The sequence below is a fragment of the Annulohypoxylon maeteangense genome (genome assembly GCF_022496945.1).
Source record: "Annulohypoxylon maeteangense strain CBS 123835 unplaced genomic scaffold GGS22scaffold_7, whole genome shotgun sequence".
In the NCBI taxonomy this organism is placed as follows: Eukaryota; Fungi; Ascomycota; class Sordariomycetes; order Xylariales; family Hypoxylaceae; genus Annulohypoxylon; species Annulohypoxylon maeteangense.
Window position 1 is genome coordinate 37,800 of NW_025953254.1, and position 16,647 is coordinate 54,446.

General features: G+C 49.0%; 6 protein-coding genes across 6 annotated transcripts; 4 read left to right on the plus strand and 2 right to left on the minus strand.

Moving 5' to 3' along the window:
- Positions 1–1,339: 1,339 nt before the first annotated feature.
- GGS22DRAFT_129188 (uncharacterized protein) lies at positions 1,340–2,442 on the plus strand. Its single transcript, XM_047958422.1, has 2 exons — positions 1,340–1,988; positions 2,037–2,442. The coding sequence occupies exons 1-2, from the start codon at positions 1,492–1,494 to the stop codon at positions 2,377–2,379; spliced, it is 840 nt and encodes a 279-aa protein (XP_047819271.1). The 5' UTR covers positions 1,340–1,491; the 3' UTR covers positions 2,380–2,442.
- Positions 2,443–3,180: 738 nt separating this feature from the next.
- GGS22DRAFT_129199 (ergosterol biosynthesis ERG4/ERG24 family-domain-containing protein) lies at positions 3,181–5,612 on the plus strand. Its single transcript, XM_047958423.1, has 3 exons — positions 3,181–3,365; positions 3,547–5,296; positions 5,366–5,612. The coding sequence occupies exons 1-3, from the start codon at positions 3,331–3,333 to the stop codon at positions 5,375–5,377; spliced, it is 1,797 nt and encodes a 598-aa protein (XP_047819272.1). The 5' UTR covers positions 3,181–3,330; the 3' UTR covers positions 5,378–5,612.
- Positions 5,613–5,731: 119 nt separating this feature from the next.
- On the minus strand, positions 5,732–8,429 carry GGS22DRAFT_129202 (DNA polymerase alpha/epsilon subunit B-domain-containing protein). The gene is made up of 2 exons (XM_047958424.1): positions 7,630–8,429; positions 5,732–7,570 (listed from the first exon to the last, which is right to left on the minus strand). Exons 1-2 carry the CDS (start codon positions 8,331–8,333, stop codon positions 5,848–5,850), a joined length of 2,427 nt encoding a protein of 808 aa, XP_047819273.1. The 5' UTR covers positions 8,334–8,429; the 3' UTR covers positions 5,732–5,847.
- Positions 8,430–8,573: 144 nt separating this feature from the next.
- Positions 8,574–9,795, plus strand: GGS22DRAFT_160907 (uncharacterized protein). The gene is made up of 3 exons (XM_047961005.1): positions 8,574–8,772; positions 8,841–9,385; positions 9,454–9,795. The coding sequence occupies exons 1-3, from the start codon at positions 8,683–8,685 to the stop codon at positions 9,521–9,523; spliced, it is 705 nt and encodes a 234-aa protein (XP_047819274.1). The 5' UTR covers positions 8,574–8,682; the 3' UTR covers positions 9,524–9,795.
- A 1,169-nt stretch (positions 9,796–10,964) lies between these two features.
- On the plus strand, positions 10,965–13,528 carry GGS22DRAFT_187723 (Pkinase-domain-containing protein; the record flags this gene model as incomplete). Its single annotated transcript, XM_047964629.1, has 5 exons — positions 10,965–11,368; positions 11,444–12,279; positions 12,361–12,976; positions 13,034–13,185; positions 13,236–13,528. The coding sequence occupies 5 exons, from the start codon at positions 10,965–10,967 to the stop codon at positions 13,526–13,528; spliced, it is 2,301 nt and encodes a 766-aa protein (XP_047819275.1).
- A 949-nt stretch (positions 13,529–14,477) lies between these two features.
- Positions 14,478–16,551, minus strand: GGS22DRAFT_199749 (FAD dependent oxidoreductase; the record flags this gene model as incomplete). The annotated part of the gene is made up of 2 exons (XM_047966334.1): positions 16,088–16,551; positions 14,478–15,821 (listed from the first exon to the last, which is right to left on the minus strand). The coding sequence occupies exons 1-2, from the start codon at positions 16,343–16,345 to the stop codon at positions 14,478–14,480; spliced, it is 1,602 nt and encodes a 533-aa protein (XP_047819276.1). The 5' UTR covers positions 16,346–16,551.
- Positions 16,552–16,647: the final 96 nt, after the last annotated feature.

A 16,647-nucleotide genomic window follows, 5' to 3' on the forward strand; every position in this document is an offset into this window, starting at 1 on the left:
CTCGATACGAAAGACACTGCTAGCCTCGCATGGTCTGCGAGGTGCTGATAGGATTACCTCATGGTGGTATTCTTCAATACGTCTCCCCGAAGTGGTAGGTGGCTAAGATAAGGACCCGAGAGAGAACGCCAGCTACGTAGCTGTCATGGGGAGACCGTTGCCTACGAAATGGGGGCAACTTGACCGCTTTGATGGACTGCCATCGACGATGTTCACGTTTTAGATAATCTCATAACCTCATCAAACTACTGTAAGGTCAAGGTCTTAACTGGATTGCGCCCTTTGCGGGGATTCTTATCTGGCGAACGTCTGGGTTGGTAGGCATGCGCCCTCCGCGTGGCTTTCTATCCGCGACCCCATATCGGTCGCTGGGTCGGACTTAGCGTGAAGTTATACGCAACATCCAATCGGTGAAGACTGACGATTCCGGTTCTAATACCTGTATGGTGGTGATAATGTCCATCTTAATGTAGGTGATGGGACGGGTACTGCCGTAAGCCTTGTCTTTGGGCGTCGACTCCACAATGATATATTTCCGGAAATGGAAACGATAGCAGTTATCTATAGCAGTGCTAGTTAGTAAAAGATAACCCGGGAATGTGTCGTTTACCTAAACCCTTATTGTAACAGTCTACCTAATAACTGGTGTTAATAATACTTTACTCAAATCGATAACCTGGTAGAAACTTAGCATCTGACTGCCTCGATTTATATGAACGTCTATCGGATTCTTGATTGAACTAGATGCTATTGTAGTTAGTGTCTTACGAATGCGATAGATCTGACCTTGCGATCATGGAGCCGGAAATTTCAGCTGTCGTAATCGTTTTCGGAGAATAGCTCTCCCCGCATCGGCGTATTCCTACAGCGTAGAATTGTCATAAGAGCCTTATCGCGCCCTTTTCTGCTGAGCTGAGCTTGCGAGGGATGATAAGCTGATGAAATCCCTAACGTAGTAGTCCGTATCCCAACCTCAAAAGATATGACAATGAACCAACGGAGCCAGAAATTTGCATTGCGTAAACTCCGCTCTTTTTATAACGCGAAATTTGGTGAAATAATGTTGACCTTATGAACAGCTGTTTGTTATAATGCTGCAGGTTCACCAAGAACAGCAAGACTACAAACTCGAGTTCTCTTTGTGTTAGAGATGTTGAGTTGAGGTCGAAGTCGCATGGGCGGACCATAGAGCCTCAAAACTACCCGCCTTATGGGGACATAGTCAGCCTGGGGGTATGCGGGGAGCCATCACGCCATCGCCCTTGGCCGCTCATCGAATTATCGAAGGAGTTCCTACTCCATCTTCTATTCTAAGCCTCTCGCAGATAACCAGCCAACGAGGGCTATGTTCCCACCAGATTTGACTGTGGAAATGTTTGGAATTAAGGCTGAAAATATGAATAGAATATACCAACAAAGTTCTTGTCCTTTCTCGCGAATAAGTCGAAAAAGCATCCTCGGAACTTTGCATCTAATAAGTTATTCAGTACTATGGCCGAAGCACTTACACTGATCGGAGGCCTTGCAGCTATCATGCAATTGAGCGGGACTATGGTGAACTTGACAGGAAACCTGCGTACGTGTGTAAATACCATACGCTCGGCACCGAAAGAGATCGAATCTTTCATACTCGAAACCTCCGTATTTACTGATTTGTTGTGCTATTTTCACGATATAACTAAAGAGCTTGCCGATAAATTGGACCGGAGATTCGATGCTACAAGGGTTGCGTTAATCCGGAAGATTACAGGGCAATGCGAAGTCGTTAAGGACGGATTCGCTCATCTTGTGGCGCGCTTTGGCGAAATTAACAGCGCTCATGCTGCGCCATTCAATACGCTTTGGGTTCGAATTCTATGGCTTTGGAAAAAGCCGGATGTACCGGAGTTACGTCTGAGCATCCAAAGCGCAATAGCTAATCTTCTGTTGATCTCGAACTGCTTCAAACTCGAAGAGAAAATAAGAAGCCATGGGAAAGACGGCGAGATGTAGGCCAATTAAGACAACGCTTGATGCCCGATTGCTAACGCTGTCAGTAAAATGCTTCAAGGGAAGCTTATAAACTATGCGTCGACGGCTAGAAAGCTGAGGTGTAAGCTCGCTAAACGTCAGAGGCGCAAGCGTCCGTCGGAAAGATTGCCCGAAATAGACGAGTTGGAGGATTATGTTATCGATACGATCGAATCGCATACTTCACATCCAGAACCTCCGCGTCAAGGCCAACGAAAACCTCTATTTGCGAAAATAGGAGGAAAATGGGTTGAAGCAATAATGACCGAGGATGGTATTCGTCTCAAACGCCCAACATCGAGTCAAAGCACAAATGAGAGATTAGAGAAAGGGCTTTCTCGTGCTCAAGCCTGGGTCCAGGTCGTTTAACTCTGTTTTAGAGAATGACTGCCTAGTCGATCATGGCAATGGCGTGCGTATGGATATCGGTAAATTACTAGAAGCATAGCTCGGATGCCGATATTACTGATGATAAAGCGATTCGGAGCGAATCTCTCAATGAACTTCTGAAGCAAACCAACAAAGATACATGGGTTTTTGAGCTGAGCCACCGAGAACCAGACGCATCCGAGACAGCTCACAACGATGACCCGCAGCTACCCGGTGGCTTGCCAACGCCATATTCCGTGGAAAAGCGGTCAGGATGAGACCCATCAACAGCCCCGAAAGCCCCTCAAGGTCTGAGTTGGACTGTTGGAGTCCTGAAGAAGGTAGTCCTAGACTCAGATCGAGAATATGGCCACGGCGATCAAGACCACAGTCGCCTAGTAGTGGTGGATAAACTTGGGTAGATGAAGCTGCTGATGTGTACTTCGTAAACTCATCTTTTTTCTCATCTTTTTTGATCGGAGTATGATGGAAAACTTGGACGTGGATGACTCAGGCTTGTTTTTGATTCAATTATGTTTATTGAAGTCTTAGCTGTAGGAAAGTTTCATAAAAGTTGAGGTGTTCAATAGCTTAATATTAGTGCACTGCCAATTACAAGAGACAATGTAGAGACAATGGATTACATAATGATCTATAGAGAACTTGAACTTAAAAAGGTTAAGCACTATAAATGAGTGGGTCCTCGGTTAAAGTTCAATACGATCGTCGGCCGCTCTCCGCGGGCTGCCCCTGACTACCGGAATAAGCGGGCGAAAATTAAAAAAGGTCCAATCCCAAAACATTAAAAAAAAGTGACTAGAGGAGGAATGAACAGGGTCTCATTTACGCTTTTCTGTCCGTTACGACTTCCAATTCCAAAGTGACGAGCATTGACTTGCCCGTTGTCCACTCCTTCAGTTTTTATTTCACGTCCTTCGTCTTAATTGAGAAATGTCGTCACGATATTCTTTACGTGCGACTCCTAGGTATGTTTGAATTTCTATCTATTTATTCTCTTATCTCCTTTTTTTGGTGTTCTTTTTGTTTATGTTGTACGGTGAGAAAAGAACACGATTCGCGATAGAATTGTGGGCGATGTACCTTCCAATGTGTGACCAGATATAACATCAAGAACATCATTTGCTAATATTAGTAATTAAATCGTAGAAAAAAGGAACTCTTCGATGGAATGGTCGAAACTCCTGGTCGCCGTTCGACGCGACGGAAATCCCAGTTTCCCCCTATTGACGGCGCGTCTGATGATGGCGACTCAAGTTCTGCTGCCGAAACTGCCACAAGCAGATCGACCAGGTCTAGATCTGTACGACGTCGGACAACCGGCAAATTCCTCGAGAACATAGACGATTCAGATGTCGCACCGAAGGACGAAGAATTCAGCCCTGTTCCCGATGAGAAGTTGTCTGCTGTTCTTAATGATAATGCCAATGGAAATGGAAAAGAACCAAAACTTAATGGAAACACGAATGGTCATGCAAATGGTCACGCAAATGGGCATACAAATGGACATACAAATGGAACCGCAAATGGTCACGCCAAGGAACAGGTCGTCGATGGTTGGAAGCCGGGCATGGACCCCAAAATTGACCACTCTGGGGTCTTTGAGTTTGGAGGTAGTTTCGGTGCCTTGGCTCTCATGATTGGATTTCCTACTCTCATGTACTATATGTGGATCGGTGCTACCTACTATGATGGTAAATTGCCGTTACCTGAGGATGGCGAGCCTCTTCTTGAATTCGGCCGACGTATGTGGGATCTTGTCTACACTGGCGCATTCCCCTCTCTACGAGCATGGAAGATCTACTGGGTATACTACATCTTCGAGGCTGCTTGCTATATGCTCATGCCCGGTGTTTGGAGTAAAGGCAAGCCTCTTCCTCACGAGGGAGGCAAACAGCTTCCGTACTACTGCTCCGCCTACGCCAGCTTCTATTTCACAATCGCCGTTATGGCTGCTTGCCATTTCAGCGGTGTGTTCAAGATCTACACCTTCCTTGACGAATTCGGTCCCATATTGTCGGTCGCTATCATTTCCGGCTTCTTGTGTGCCTTTGTCGCATACTTCTCTGCCATAATCCGCGGTGCGACACACCGAATGACGGGTTACCCGATCTACGACTTTTTCATGGGAGCCGAGCTTAACCCCCGCATGTTTGGAATTCTCGACTTTAAGATGTTCTACGAGGTTCGCATTCCCTGGTTCATCCTCTTTGGACTCAGCTCCGCGGCTGCGGCGCGTCAGTACGAGAACTATGGTTACGTCTCGGGAGAGGTCATGTTCCTGGTTATGGCTCATTATCTCTACGCTAATGCCTGCTCTAAGGGCGAGCAGCTTATCATTACTACTTGGGATATGTATTACGAGAAATGGGGTTTTATGTTAATCTTCTGGAACATGGCTGGTGTCCCTCTTTCGTATTGCCACTGCACTCTCTACCTCGCCAACCACGACCCGTCGGAGTATGCTTGGAACAAGTATGCCTTGGGTGTACTCTTTGTTACGTACCTAATGGTATACATTGTTTGGGATCAGGCCAACGGACAAAAGAATGCCTTCCGGGCTAGAGAACGTGGGAACCACGAGAAGCGCAAGACCTTCCCGGCTCTACCTTGGATATACATCGATAACCCGAAGACCATCGATACGCAGACCGGCGACAAGATTCTCGTTGACGGTTGGTGGGGATACGCGCGCAAGTTGCATTATACGTGCGATGCGTTCTTCGCCATCAGCTGGGGTTTGATCACGGGTTTCAACAGCCCCTTCCCCTGGTTCTACCCCGTCTTCTTCTGCTGCATGATCACGCATCGCGCCATGCGGGATATCGAGCGCTGCCAAACCAAGTACGGCGAGGCGTGGAAGGAATACGAGAGACAGGTTCCGTACCTTTTTATTCCGGTAAGTGCCTCGCACCTTAACATCCCGCACACATTCCATTTCTCCCATAACTAACATTCAATTCTATAGTACATCATTTAGACACCCCTATACATATTTTTGGATCGTGCATCTCCAGGAATATCCAGCCTTTTTCGATTCGATGTTGGAGCGCAGCAGTGCATATGTGAAGCTTGTGGCCACGCGCGGTTTTTTCTATGTACATACTTTTACCAGATTGCTTACGCCCTTTTTAATGGCTGCAAGCCAACACACAAACACACACACCAGCATAGACGACGACGATGCTGTGGAGAAAACGAGCCGAAACGTACACTAATGTCCCATGACGGTCTTAATAAAATTTGATCAACCTACTTCTCTCTGCTTGCCCCTCTACTTTTTAAGAAAAATCGTACCTAGACTGGGCTCCCAAGTTTTGAATTTCGTGATTTCGTATTATTACCAGAATGCCATGCTATGCCCCATCCATCATCATCACGTTTACGAATGCCTTCCAAGTTTTTAACATTGAACATTTCAGATATAAACACCCACATTCCCCTCACCCTCTAGAACAAACACTCCCTCACCCGTCCCGTGCCCCCCAACTCATACTCAACCCACCGCCCCACGCCTCTGCGCCCCGTAACCAGCACAGCGCCGGGGTTCATGACATGACACCCCTCGTACGTGACACAAAACGGCGGCGCCGTCGGGTCCGCGAGCACCATCGCCGTCGGCAGCGGGTATAAATGCAGCGCGCCGGCATGGTCCCAATGCACAGGGCGAATCGCGTGGCGGAAGGGACACAGGTATCCCTGATCCAAGACCGTCTTAACCAACTTACGTGCCGAGTGCACGTCGTGCGGGATCTCCGGGTCGGATTTCGCGTGTCTGTTCGGCGCGGAATCAACGTCCATTGAATCCGCGCCGTCGAGCGCATTCGCCATATCCACGTCGTCATCATTGTCCGGGTGCGCAGACTCGTCTTCTTCTTCCGCGGATCTAGAGGAAGATTTCAACCGCACCGTCGTGCGTCGCAGCCGCGCCGACATATCATCGCGGAAGAGCACGATCTCATGGCTCGGACCGAACACAGATAATCTGCTCGGATTCGTCGTCCAAATCGCCTCGCCGCCTTTCCTTCCGTCTCCTTCTTTTCCTCCGGGGGCGATCCCCGCCTCCGCGTTTGCGGCTGCGAACGCTCTTCTGACGCGACTTGTGAACATGTCCGGTACTTTGCCCCTAGGCAACGGGACGGCGGCTCCTCCGCCGAAAGCGGAGGCCCAGCCGTCGTTGTCGCCGGGGAGGAATACGAATGAGGATGTCGATAAAAGTGTGGGGAAATCCGAGAGCACGGAGGCTAGCGCGTCGAAGTACTCTTTGTACTCTACCGAGGCGCCGGAAGCGCCTCCCCCAGCCATGACTGCGTGCCGCGTGAAGTTGCCAGCGAGCACGAAAGACATGGGTGTGGAGCCCTCGGGCTCGGTTGAATAGAGAGTTAGGATTTTATGTAGGGCTTGTAGGGCACGCGGTTGGTCGAGGTTAAGTTCGCCGATGATGACGACGCGGGTGCGGCTCGGGGTTGCGGAGGTGGAGGTGATGGTGGAGTCGGGGTCGGCGAGGGCAGCCTGTTGTCGAGCTTGTCGGGCGAGACGCGCTTCCAGTTTGCGCATTTTGGAGCCGACGGCACGCTCACTTCCTACGCCTAGGAAGTCGATCCATCCGAACCCGCCACCGATGGTGTGGTCGTCGGGACCGTTGATAACTCCGAGGGTTGCCTTGCGCTTTTCGCACGGCGGTTGACCTAAGAAAAAACCCTGAAAGCGGCCGCCGATTATGCCGCCTACACCGTTGCTACCGCCAAGGCCCTTGCCTGTTGATTCTTCCTCTTCTTCATAAACGCCGTCGACGAGTACGATCATGCCGGGAGTGAACCATGCCGAGTCTTCGGGTAGGGCTACGGCTTGCGATAGATCGAGCGAGATAGTTCCCGTTAGGTCGCTTATCGCTAGGCCACCTGTTGGTAGGATCGATAGCAGACCCAGAAGCATATGGTGGCTGCCATGTCGGCCGAGGAGGTTTGCGATTGGTGTGATTTTGTAGGTTTGTTGGGTCGTGAGACTGGAAGAATTAGATCGTTTTAGGGATGGGGCTGCTTTTGTGGTGGCTACGGTCGAGCTTTGAAAGGATTCGTTTCGGAGAAGTCTTTGGTGTATGACATTATATCTATTTCGGAATAAAGTCGTCTTGTGGGATGCTGGTGGCATTAGAGATGGTTTAGACGGGTCCCTTGGAGTATTGTAAGCCTCAATATCCTATAAATAGTTAAGGGGTGTGTGTTTATGTACTTTTCAAAGTGTTTTTTTGTAACATTGTATAGCATGCGCGGTTGATCGTATGCACTCACAACCTTCAACCAATGCCTCGGATGATTTAAGCCTTCCTCGTCCGGCTCGTTTTCTTCAACACCTAACCCTGATATACCAAAACTTGTTTCGGTGTCATTGCGAGATAGATGCTTTGCCGGCCTTAGTCCTAGTCTTGTGTTTGATAAATCGAGCTCCTGGCTGGAGTCTAGGGCTAGACTATTCTGTCGATTTAGTTCCCGTCCTGTTGATATTCTACCACCACTCATATTTCCTTCTAGCGTTTTCAGGATTTCTTTCAGCTCCTGACTGGAACCATCCACTATAACGCCTCCATTTCGGTTCTTCCAGCTCTTAGCCACCTCCTCTAAGACTTTCTCCGCTAACCCCTCTTCACGCCATCCTGAACCGCAATGTCGGCCGATGAAGGTTGCTAATTCTTGTAGGGCGGTCGAGGTTAGAGTTAAGCTGTGCTTTTTCGTGAAAGTTCGGAATGCTAGAGGTCTTAAAGTGGCGGGCGGGAGGAGAATCGGTAGGATGGTGGCCTTGGTTGGTGGCGCTATAGCAAACGGTTTGAGAGTATGGGCAGGTGTTCCAAAAGCCGGAGACGAAGATGGAATTGGGTTCGAGGGACCAGGCGTTTTCGGCGCGAATATTGACGCAGCTAGGGACTTATTTCCTTGCATTTTGAATAGTTTCGGCCAGTATAGATTTTCATTTCTATGGCCCCTAATGTGTACTCAATCTTGTACTGACGACGATTTGATACATGTATTCTGATATTTCAATGGGTCTTGAATTAGAAAGCGCGTCCAGTGCATCCACCGCGATTTACGCGTTAATGACCTACAGGGTTCCACTAATCAGCGTGTGGGGGTAGTACGCAGGTACCTTTTATCTGACACTAAGCGCTAAAACGCTAAGCAGGGCACACTACGTCAGTGAGAATTAAAATCGCATAGCTCCAGCTCCAGCTTCGAAGCTCCTAAGCAAATTTCGTGTCACTCTTTAGAACAGCCTATCTATAGCTTCAAGATGCTATTATCGCGAGTTCGAATAACTCCAACATGTAGGGCTCTGTTTTCATATCGAGGCATCTCTACATTAAGCAACAACCCCTACATAGTTAGTAACCCCTCATATCATCCACATATTAAATTGGAATTCATCGCTTACAATGATTGCTCTTTAAGAAAGTGTTTCCCAATGCTACAGTAGACAATGGACACCTTCTCACATTTCTCGATACCAATCCACCTAGCCATAGATTAGCCATTGGCTCTACAGCAGCTCTACCGCCAACACCCCAGTCCTTTTCCGAGAATTACGAATTCATGTCCATCTTAACCGAAGTTCTTCGAAACTATGCTGCCCATGATCCAGATCTTCTAGCTCAGGCCCACGCTTTCGCTGGGCCTGGCGGGGCAACCCTCGGTTCAGGAGGCGCATTTTTCCCACAACAGCGTAAGCAGCGAGGTACGAAAGGGTCGGCAGCCGGCTTAGGTGGGGGAGGGGGTGCCGGTGGAGGTGGCGGCGGCGGAGCAAGTGCCCAAGGAGGCGCTGGGGGTGCAGGTATAGGAGGACATATCCATCTCAGCGATTTGAGGAATCCACCCGACTACGGCAGAATAGCATGGCCGGAAGATATTCTTGGTAGTATCGAGGTCGATGGTTCTGGAAATATCGTAGGAGAGTTCCAGCCCAGCGGGACCTATCGCATCGTTACCAACGAGGGAATGTAAGCTTTCGGGAATCCCCAAATTGGCATCTCCGATCCCAGCTAACCATGCATCTGCAATTGCACAGCCTAGGTCTCAGTGACTTTCTCAGGACAAAACTTGTCGAAAGGCTGAAAGAGGAAGAAAATAAGGGATGATGTAATAAGCTGGTATGTATTTCGTACAGAGCACCGAGTCCCGTTTAAACTAACAATCCCCAACAAAGAGTTCAATATACCTAACATATGCTGCTTTATTAACACATCCTAACACACACACACACGTGTGTATTAGGTTAGTTGGTAAATGTTATTGTACTGTGCAATAGGCTACTGTCAAGATGGAAAATAAAGCTTAATAGAAACTAGATGTAACCATGCCTAGGTACCTCCATAGTACGTAGTACGTTTGTAAGGGTTTGATATCAGTCATGAGGCAGAACGATGCCCAGGTATTGTTGGCTGTAAAAAGATACACAGGACCACAGGTTGACTACATTCATACCTACGTCCCTGTTGTGTTAGATCTTTCAAGTGAAGATCGTGGGAATTGCTGGGCATTACCGGGGTATTGAAACTTTGTCTCTCAAGATCTATTGGCTAAGAATAATTTGAAAAGCCCATTGTCTCAGAGGCAGGTATCACTGTATCACAGAAAGCCACCAAATCAAAGACTTCTTGCCCTGACGATACCTGCCAATTAGGTAAGCGTACATAACCACGTATGCTAGTGGCTCTTTCTGGGACTTTCTTAACCCTAAGCGGATTTGTGGCTCCTTTCTCAGGCTGGGACAACAGGAAAGAGCTGCATAGGTCGTTCGACACTGACATGTGAGTTCTAGACTCCAAGCAGTGGCTACCAATAGTATCGGATAAGGCGGGCCGTCATTTCCTCCAGCATTACATACATTGTGAATTGTGCTTAGTTCTAAGGTTCTTTTTTTCTCTCATTAGTCTTAAAAGTTGCCAATCCCAACTTCCTACATAAAATCAATCCCTTACCTCGTGGGCTTGGACTTAGATGAGACTGTCAGCTGCTGTTAAGGTAAGCTCATTCTTCTAAGCGTCTGATTCCTACAGGCTTCCAGGATCATTGATATTATCCGGACAGAAAAAAAAGTTTATTGAGCCAACAATTCAGCCCTCTGAGACCCGTTAGCTAGAGCCTCAAGGCGAGTAACAGGCTGACCTCACTCAACAAGTCTTAAGTTTAGTACCTGAATTATTCCTCGGCACATTAAAGACACGGGGAATAGCCAATTTAATACTTCCGTCCAATTTTTTAAGTCGTAAATGCATGGCAAACACGCATTAAATCCGCTTCACATATCATCATATACCCGATACCTCAGGTGCTATTCCAGTCAGGGTTAGCGAATGCACTAATGAGACTGCAGTTGGTGCCAAGAATCCCAGAAGACCCAGAGTCTTGCCAAGCGTGCATCGCTACCCTACAGCTCTATCCTCCACTCCCATCCCCCTGTTCCCCGACCCCGGCTACTGGCCCCTAGTTGAGAGCCCCTCGTTGTTGAACGTTGCTCCATGACGATTCTCATCAACCTCGCCATCAATTAGACATCAAGAGTCATTTCGAGACAAGATGACTTCCCGAGCGTTTGACGAAGAGGAACTTTCCATGTCCCTATCTCCCTCCCTACTCCGACAGAAGAATAATGGCGCGAGAGTACCCGAAATCAATGTCACTCGCCCCACGACCGATGGCTCAAATGGCAGAGCTCGAGCTGCTAGCATGCTTTCCGAGCAGGCATCGCAGAATCGAGAGAAGACCAAAACCGACCAGCGAATCGGCGCCTACAATATAATCAGAACATTAGGCGAAGGCTCTTTCGGAAAGGTCAAGCTGGCGGTGCATAGATCTACCGGCCAAAAGGTGGCTCTCAAGATTATCGCGCGTAAGAAGTTGATCAGTAGAGATATGGTAGGTCGCGTCGAACGAGAGATCGAATATCTGCAACTCCTCCGACATCCCCATATCATCAAACTGTAAGTGTTACGGTCAATTCAAACACCTATCTCTCGAATTCCAAAGACATCAGTTCGCTAACTGATTCTCGACAGCTACACTGTGATTAAGACTCCAGCCGAGATTATCATGGTCTTGGAATATGCCGGTGGGGAACTTTTTGATTACATCGTTAAACACGGCCGACTCCCTGAAGACCAAGCCCGAAAATTCTTTCAACAGATGATATGCGCCGTTGAGTACTGCCACAGACATAAGGTGGTGCATCGAGATCTAAAACCAGAGAATCTTTTGCTCGATGATAATCTCAACGTAAAGATTGCTGATTTTGGTCTGAGCAATATTATGACGGATGGAAATTTTCTCAAAACCAGTTGTGGTAGTCCTAATTATGCGGCACCTGAGGTTATTAGTGGGAAGTTGTACGCTGGGCCGGAAGTTGATGTCTGGAGTTGTGGCGTCATTCTATACGTCCTGTTGGTCGGCAGGCTGCCTTTTGACGACGACCATATTCCCAGCTTATTTTCGAAAATCCAGCGGGGCGTTTTTACTGTTCCTCACTGGGTCCCGTCCGATGCGGCGAATCTCATCCGCAAAATGTTGCAGACTAATCCTGTGCAACGCATCATCATCGACGAGATCAGACAAGATACCTGGTTCTTGAAGGACTTGCCTCCTTACCTCGCTCCTCCCGTCGAGGAATTTCTAAATACTGGCGTGGATCCTAATCGGGCTATTAGACCAAGTGATATCGCGCCCAACGCTCCCCCCAGAGTCCAGGAGAAACTCCATAACGAAGTTACTGAGAAGATCAGTAAAACAATGGGTTACGGCAAACGCGATGTTCAGGAAGCCCTTGAAGCCGATGAACCGTCTGCTATTAAGGATGCATACATGATCGTCCGTGAGAATAAGCTCATGCAAGTAAATCGTAAGTCACTCATATTTATCAAGCATTCCCCAGTCGCAAGTTCCGTCCGAGGGAGTTCGGAGTATCACTGACGCATTATAGCTGCTTACGGAACGGGTGCCGACAACCCCTACTTTGCAACCTCTCCCCCAAATATGGAAGGCGAAGAGCAAATGCGCAGTGTTGCAGAAGCCTTGGGTGACACAACATTGGACAGTAAGCGGGAATCTCAGTTTGATTACCCCAGTGAATCTCAAGCGAGCCCACTTGCCGACTCGGCTCGTTCGACTACCTCGACAATCACCAGCTCTTCTCCTCGCGGATACGTGAGTCACGTTGGAATTCTGCCAACAAGTTTACCTTCGCTACACAAAAAATATCTTGAGCGTCAGAACGCTGGCATTGAAGAGCCATTAGATGCTCAACCAGTGCCCGATGTTCCTCTGCAGCCTAGAACGCCTGCCGAGCAGCAGGAAGCCGCCCGCCGCCTCAAGCCACACTCTAAGAGCGCCATGAGACTTGACGATAGCCAATTTCATCCACAGAGCATGACTCCGGTTGCCCCGAAGAGAACCAAACAAGTCCGGTGGCAATTTGGTATAAGATCCCGAAATGCCCCATTTGAAGCTCTACTTTGCATCTACAAGTCTTTATCCAAGCTTGGTGCTACCTGGGTTGTAGATGAGGATTACGAAAAGGTGCATGGGCCGGATCCTGCGTAAGTGTCATAGAGAGCAATGGGTGTGGTTTATTTAAGAGATACTAATTGTACTAGAGATCCATACGCCAAGACGCCCAACGAAGAGGAGGGTAATCCGTATGAGGGCATGTCGATTGACGAAATTGACTTGGAGACGTTTGACCCCATCAAATATTATAGGCTGCCCGCCGATCCTTGGCATATAGTGTGTCGCTGGAAGAAAGATGGTAAGCCAGCGAATTTCAACTTGCGAGTTCTTAGCCTAATCAACTTTTAGATATACGAAGAACGTCAATTTCTTCTGGTAACGTTACTGCCGAAGCTGCTTCCGACGACAACACTTTCGTCTACTCGGTCATGGATAAGCGCAAGCAAGACTTCGTCTGGATGCGAATGGATATTCAGATCTATGAAATGGACCCTAAAGACAAAGTCTACCTTGTGGACTTTAAGTGCACCGGCTACGAAAGGCTCGACGGAACTCTTCTGGAGGAGAAGGCCGTTATGAGCCCCTTCCCTTTCCTTGACATGGCAGCCAAGTTGATCATGCAGTTGGCCGAGGCCGATTAGAACCAGCCTCCCAAAGACACATCTGACTCTTCGAGCTCGTCAACGATATCACAAACAAGCATCTGTGAAGACTATCTACGAATTGCTCATTCAATATGAGATTCTCGAACTGCTCAAGGCAGCTTCGACAATGTTGATGCAAAGGGGCCCTAGAATCTAGCTAGGACGACTTGGACTTAATTTTGGGTTTCAATTTTCATCACGAATTTGTTCCGCTAATTTCGTTTCTCTCTCGGGCGACATTAGGCGCCCAAGATTCCCTTTTTTAGACATACTGGAAACTCACGAACCCTATACTTCACCGGACACGAAAAGGTTCGGCAAGGATGAAATAGCCGACGGGATGGCATTTTGACGCGAAAAGAAAAATGGGATGGGTATACGGAACCAGGGAAAGCATCTGCGTTGGAGTTATTGAATGAAACGTGAGGGAAACCAAATGGAGTTTGTTATACCCCGAAGGAAGGAGGCGAGGATCCGCGCGCGACACGACAATGGAAGGTGAGGGCGATAATACTCGTGAGGCTTTTTAGATGTTGGTCTTGTCAGATGTCTAATGGAAAGCTTACCCGCTTTGCGTTGCGTGATAGGGCGATCAGAACCTGCAGGCAGGCAAGATAAGGTAGCCCTCGTCGGTATATTGGAAGCAGTGCTCGATGCTGGTTGGCAGGTAGCTAGCAGGTAATCACGAATGAATGAAACATTGTGCCGAACGTGAGACCTCATGTCCGGATATAAGTATGTTGTTCACTGGGTATGTGCCTATATAATATGGGAAATGTAGATGTCATCTACGTAGGTAAGGTACTCATCTACCTATATCTTTCTATATTTACATTTAGAATTCTCCGGAGTCTAATATGTGCTAGACAGGTATCTATAATAACCAACTACCTACACACTGTAAATATCGACTTAAGTCTATCCATCCACCCATCCCCCCTAAAACCTATCGCCCCCCAAAATCAGCATACAAACTCCCCCTAGCATCCACATCCACAACCTCATCCAACACACCCGACCGCGCCAGCCGGTCCTCGGTTAACTCGTACTCGGGCGGCAGATCGACTTCCCCGTCTTCGTCGCCGTACATCATGTCGACTACCGCTTTCGCTGATAACACCGCGTTCGGCATCCCGTGCCCGGTGTACCCCGCGCATAACCATAACCCGTCCCCCCCGCCTGCGGACGAGGGCACGCCGCCGACCCATGGGTGCGAGTCTTTGGAGTACCCCATTATGCCGGTCCATTCGTGGGTTGGGTGTAGGTCTTGTTTTTTGGGGAGGGGTTTGTGTTTTTTGGGCTCTTTGGTGGGGGATTGGGATGGGGGATGGTGTAGAGATAAATCGATCACGGAGCCGAGTTCGCCGCGCAGATACCAGGATACAGCCGGGTCGACCGCGCTATCATCCCATACCCCGACACCCCGACCCTTGGCGTGCCGTCGGCCTCCGCCGTAGATTAGCGACGCGGAGGCGGGGGGGCGTTGCACTAGGTAGTCGTCGCGCTCGAAGGGCTGGTCCGGCTCGCCTTCGATATAGAAGGTGTGTTTTATGTCCAATGGCGGGTCCGTGGGTACTGTTGGTTTCTCCGGGGGCTCGAGCGCGGAGATTTGTCCTTGGGTTGGAACGATTAGTGGTGTGAATTGTGGGAGGAGGTGGGAGGTGTAGGCGTTTGTTGCGAGGAGCACTTGGGATGTGGAGATTGTGCCGCGCGGGGTGTGGACTGTCCATATCGATGTTGGTTTGGAGCCGCTTGGGCTGCTGAGGCCAGGGGGCTCGGCGCGCGAGAGTCCCGTTACGGGGGTGTTGGTTTGGAGGTTGAAGGACCCGCTGGCTCCGTCTTCATTGTTGTCGTTTGTGGCGAGAAGACGCTCAAGCACGAAGGCGACGAGTTTGTATGGCCATAGGCTTGCTGCGTTCCATTGCACGATGGCGCCTTCGGCGTGCGGGACCCTTAGGGCGTCGAGGGTGAGCTCCCGACGCTCGCCTTCGAGGAGGTAGGCTGGGGTGCCTTCTAGATCGCTGTTACCGTCTTCGTTCTGCTTGCCTTTGGTGACGACGGCTACGTTGGCGGCTAGGTCCGGGTATTCGTCGATGAGATACTGGACGCTGCTACGGACTAGTTTGAATAGCACGGGCGAGTAGAAGGCGTGTACACCGCTTGTCGTGTGCCAGTCACATGGGATTGAAAATTCCTCGACTAGCCCCTTGAGGTAGATGAAATTACGGAGCTCAAAGGAGGCGATGTGAGGCTCTGAGGCGTAGATTGCGGGTTGGCAGTGACCTCCATTCTAGAGCGGTAGATGAGTTAGTAGACATGTTCTTATGTATGTTTTAAGGGTTAACGATGTGGCAATGAAATGAAACGTCAAGTAGGTAGGTGGGTGAGGTTGTATATATTATATGTTGTAAAAGGGCCGAATCTCTGAATATATCGATTATATATAGTCTAGGTCTCATCGTGGATGAGACTTTGGAAAAGGGGGCGTTCATGATACGCAGAACAGGTCGTCTAGTTAGACTCTTCTTTTGATGCAAGTTTCATTAATCAACTCACTCTTCCAGTAGCCCCCGAGCAAGCCTCTCTTGCCTCGACCATTACAACATCTAGATCGGGGCGTTGCTCTTTCAAGAAGTGAGCGGCGAAACTCCCCGTGATGCCGCTCCCCACGATAACAACGTCGGCGACGCGGGGTAACTCTTTCGTCGTTCTATGACCTAACAATTTAGCCGAAGGCTCCTTGTGCCAGTACGACTTGGTCGGGTTATCTACAGGCAAACCGGACTGGCCCTTGAGCAGCTGATCCTGCGACATGTTGGTTCACAAGAATGAGTTCTTTGTCTCCGATGAGCGAGCGGGGAAGAAGCCGAATGAAGTAGAGTTCCGGTTGTGTATTGGCGAGTTGGTGCAAGTTATACGAATGTGATACCACATGGACAGTTTCACATCCAGCCTCGTTGTGTTCTCAGGCGTCTGTGTTCATGTATGTTGGTCAGGAGTCTGGGTGTGAAAGTGGTAGCTTTGAATGAGACGCGCATAGCTGCGGCCAACGGGTTACACATAGGTTTAAGATTAATGCCGAGCATGTCTGACGGCTGGCATCGGGTGAAATGGGG

Bases quoted from the DNA above. Each gene is read 5' to 3' on its own strand.
- GGS22DRAFT_160907 (XM_047961005.1), top strand. From the start codon at position 8,683: ATGCTATTATCGCGAGTTCGAATAACTCCAACATGTAGGGCTCTGTTT. The intron at 8,773-8,840 runs GTTAGTAACCCC...TTGCTCTTTAAG, and splicing joins TAAGCAACAACCCCTACATA to AAAGTGTTTCCCAATGCTAC. The intron at 9,386-9,453 runs GTAAGCTTTCGG...GCAATTGCACAG, and splicing joins ATCGTTACCAACGAGGGAAT to CCTAGGTCTCAGTGACTTTC.
- GGS22DRAFT_129199 (XM_047958423.1), top strand. From the start codon at position 3,331: ATGTCGTCACGATATTCTTTACGTGCGACTCCTAG. The intron at 3,366-3,546 runs GTATGTTTGAAT...ATTAAATCGTAG, and splicing joins TCTTTACGTGCGACTCCTAG to AAAAAAGGAACTCTTCGATG.
- GGS22DRAFT_129202 (XM_047958424.1), bottom strand. From the start codon at position 8,333: ATGCAAGGAAATAAGTCCCTAGCTGCGTCAATATTCGCGCCGAAAACG. The intron at 7,571-7,629 runs GTACATAAACAC...CAATACTCCAAG, and splicing joins ACAAAAAAACACTTTGAAAA to GGACCCGTCTAAACCATCTC.
- GGS22DRAFT_129188 (XM_047958422.1), top strand. From the start codon at position 1,492: ATGGCCGAAGCACTTACACTGATCGGAGGCCTTGCAGCTATCATGCAA. The intron at 1,989-2,036 runs GTAGGCCAATTA...TAACGCTGTCAG, and splicing joins CATGGGAAAGACGGCGAGAT to TAAAATGCTTCAAGGGAAGC.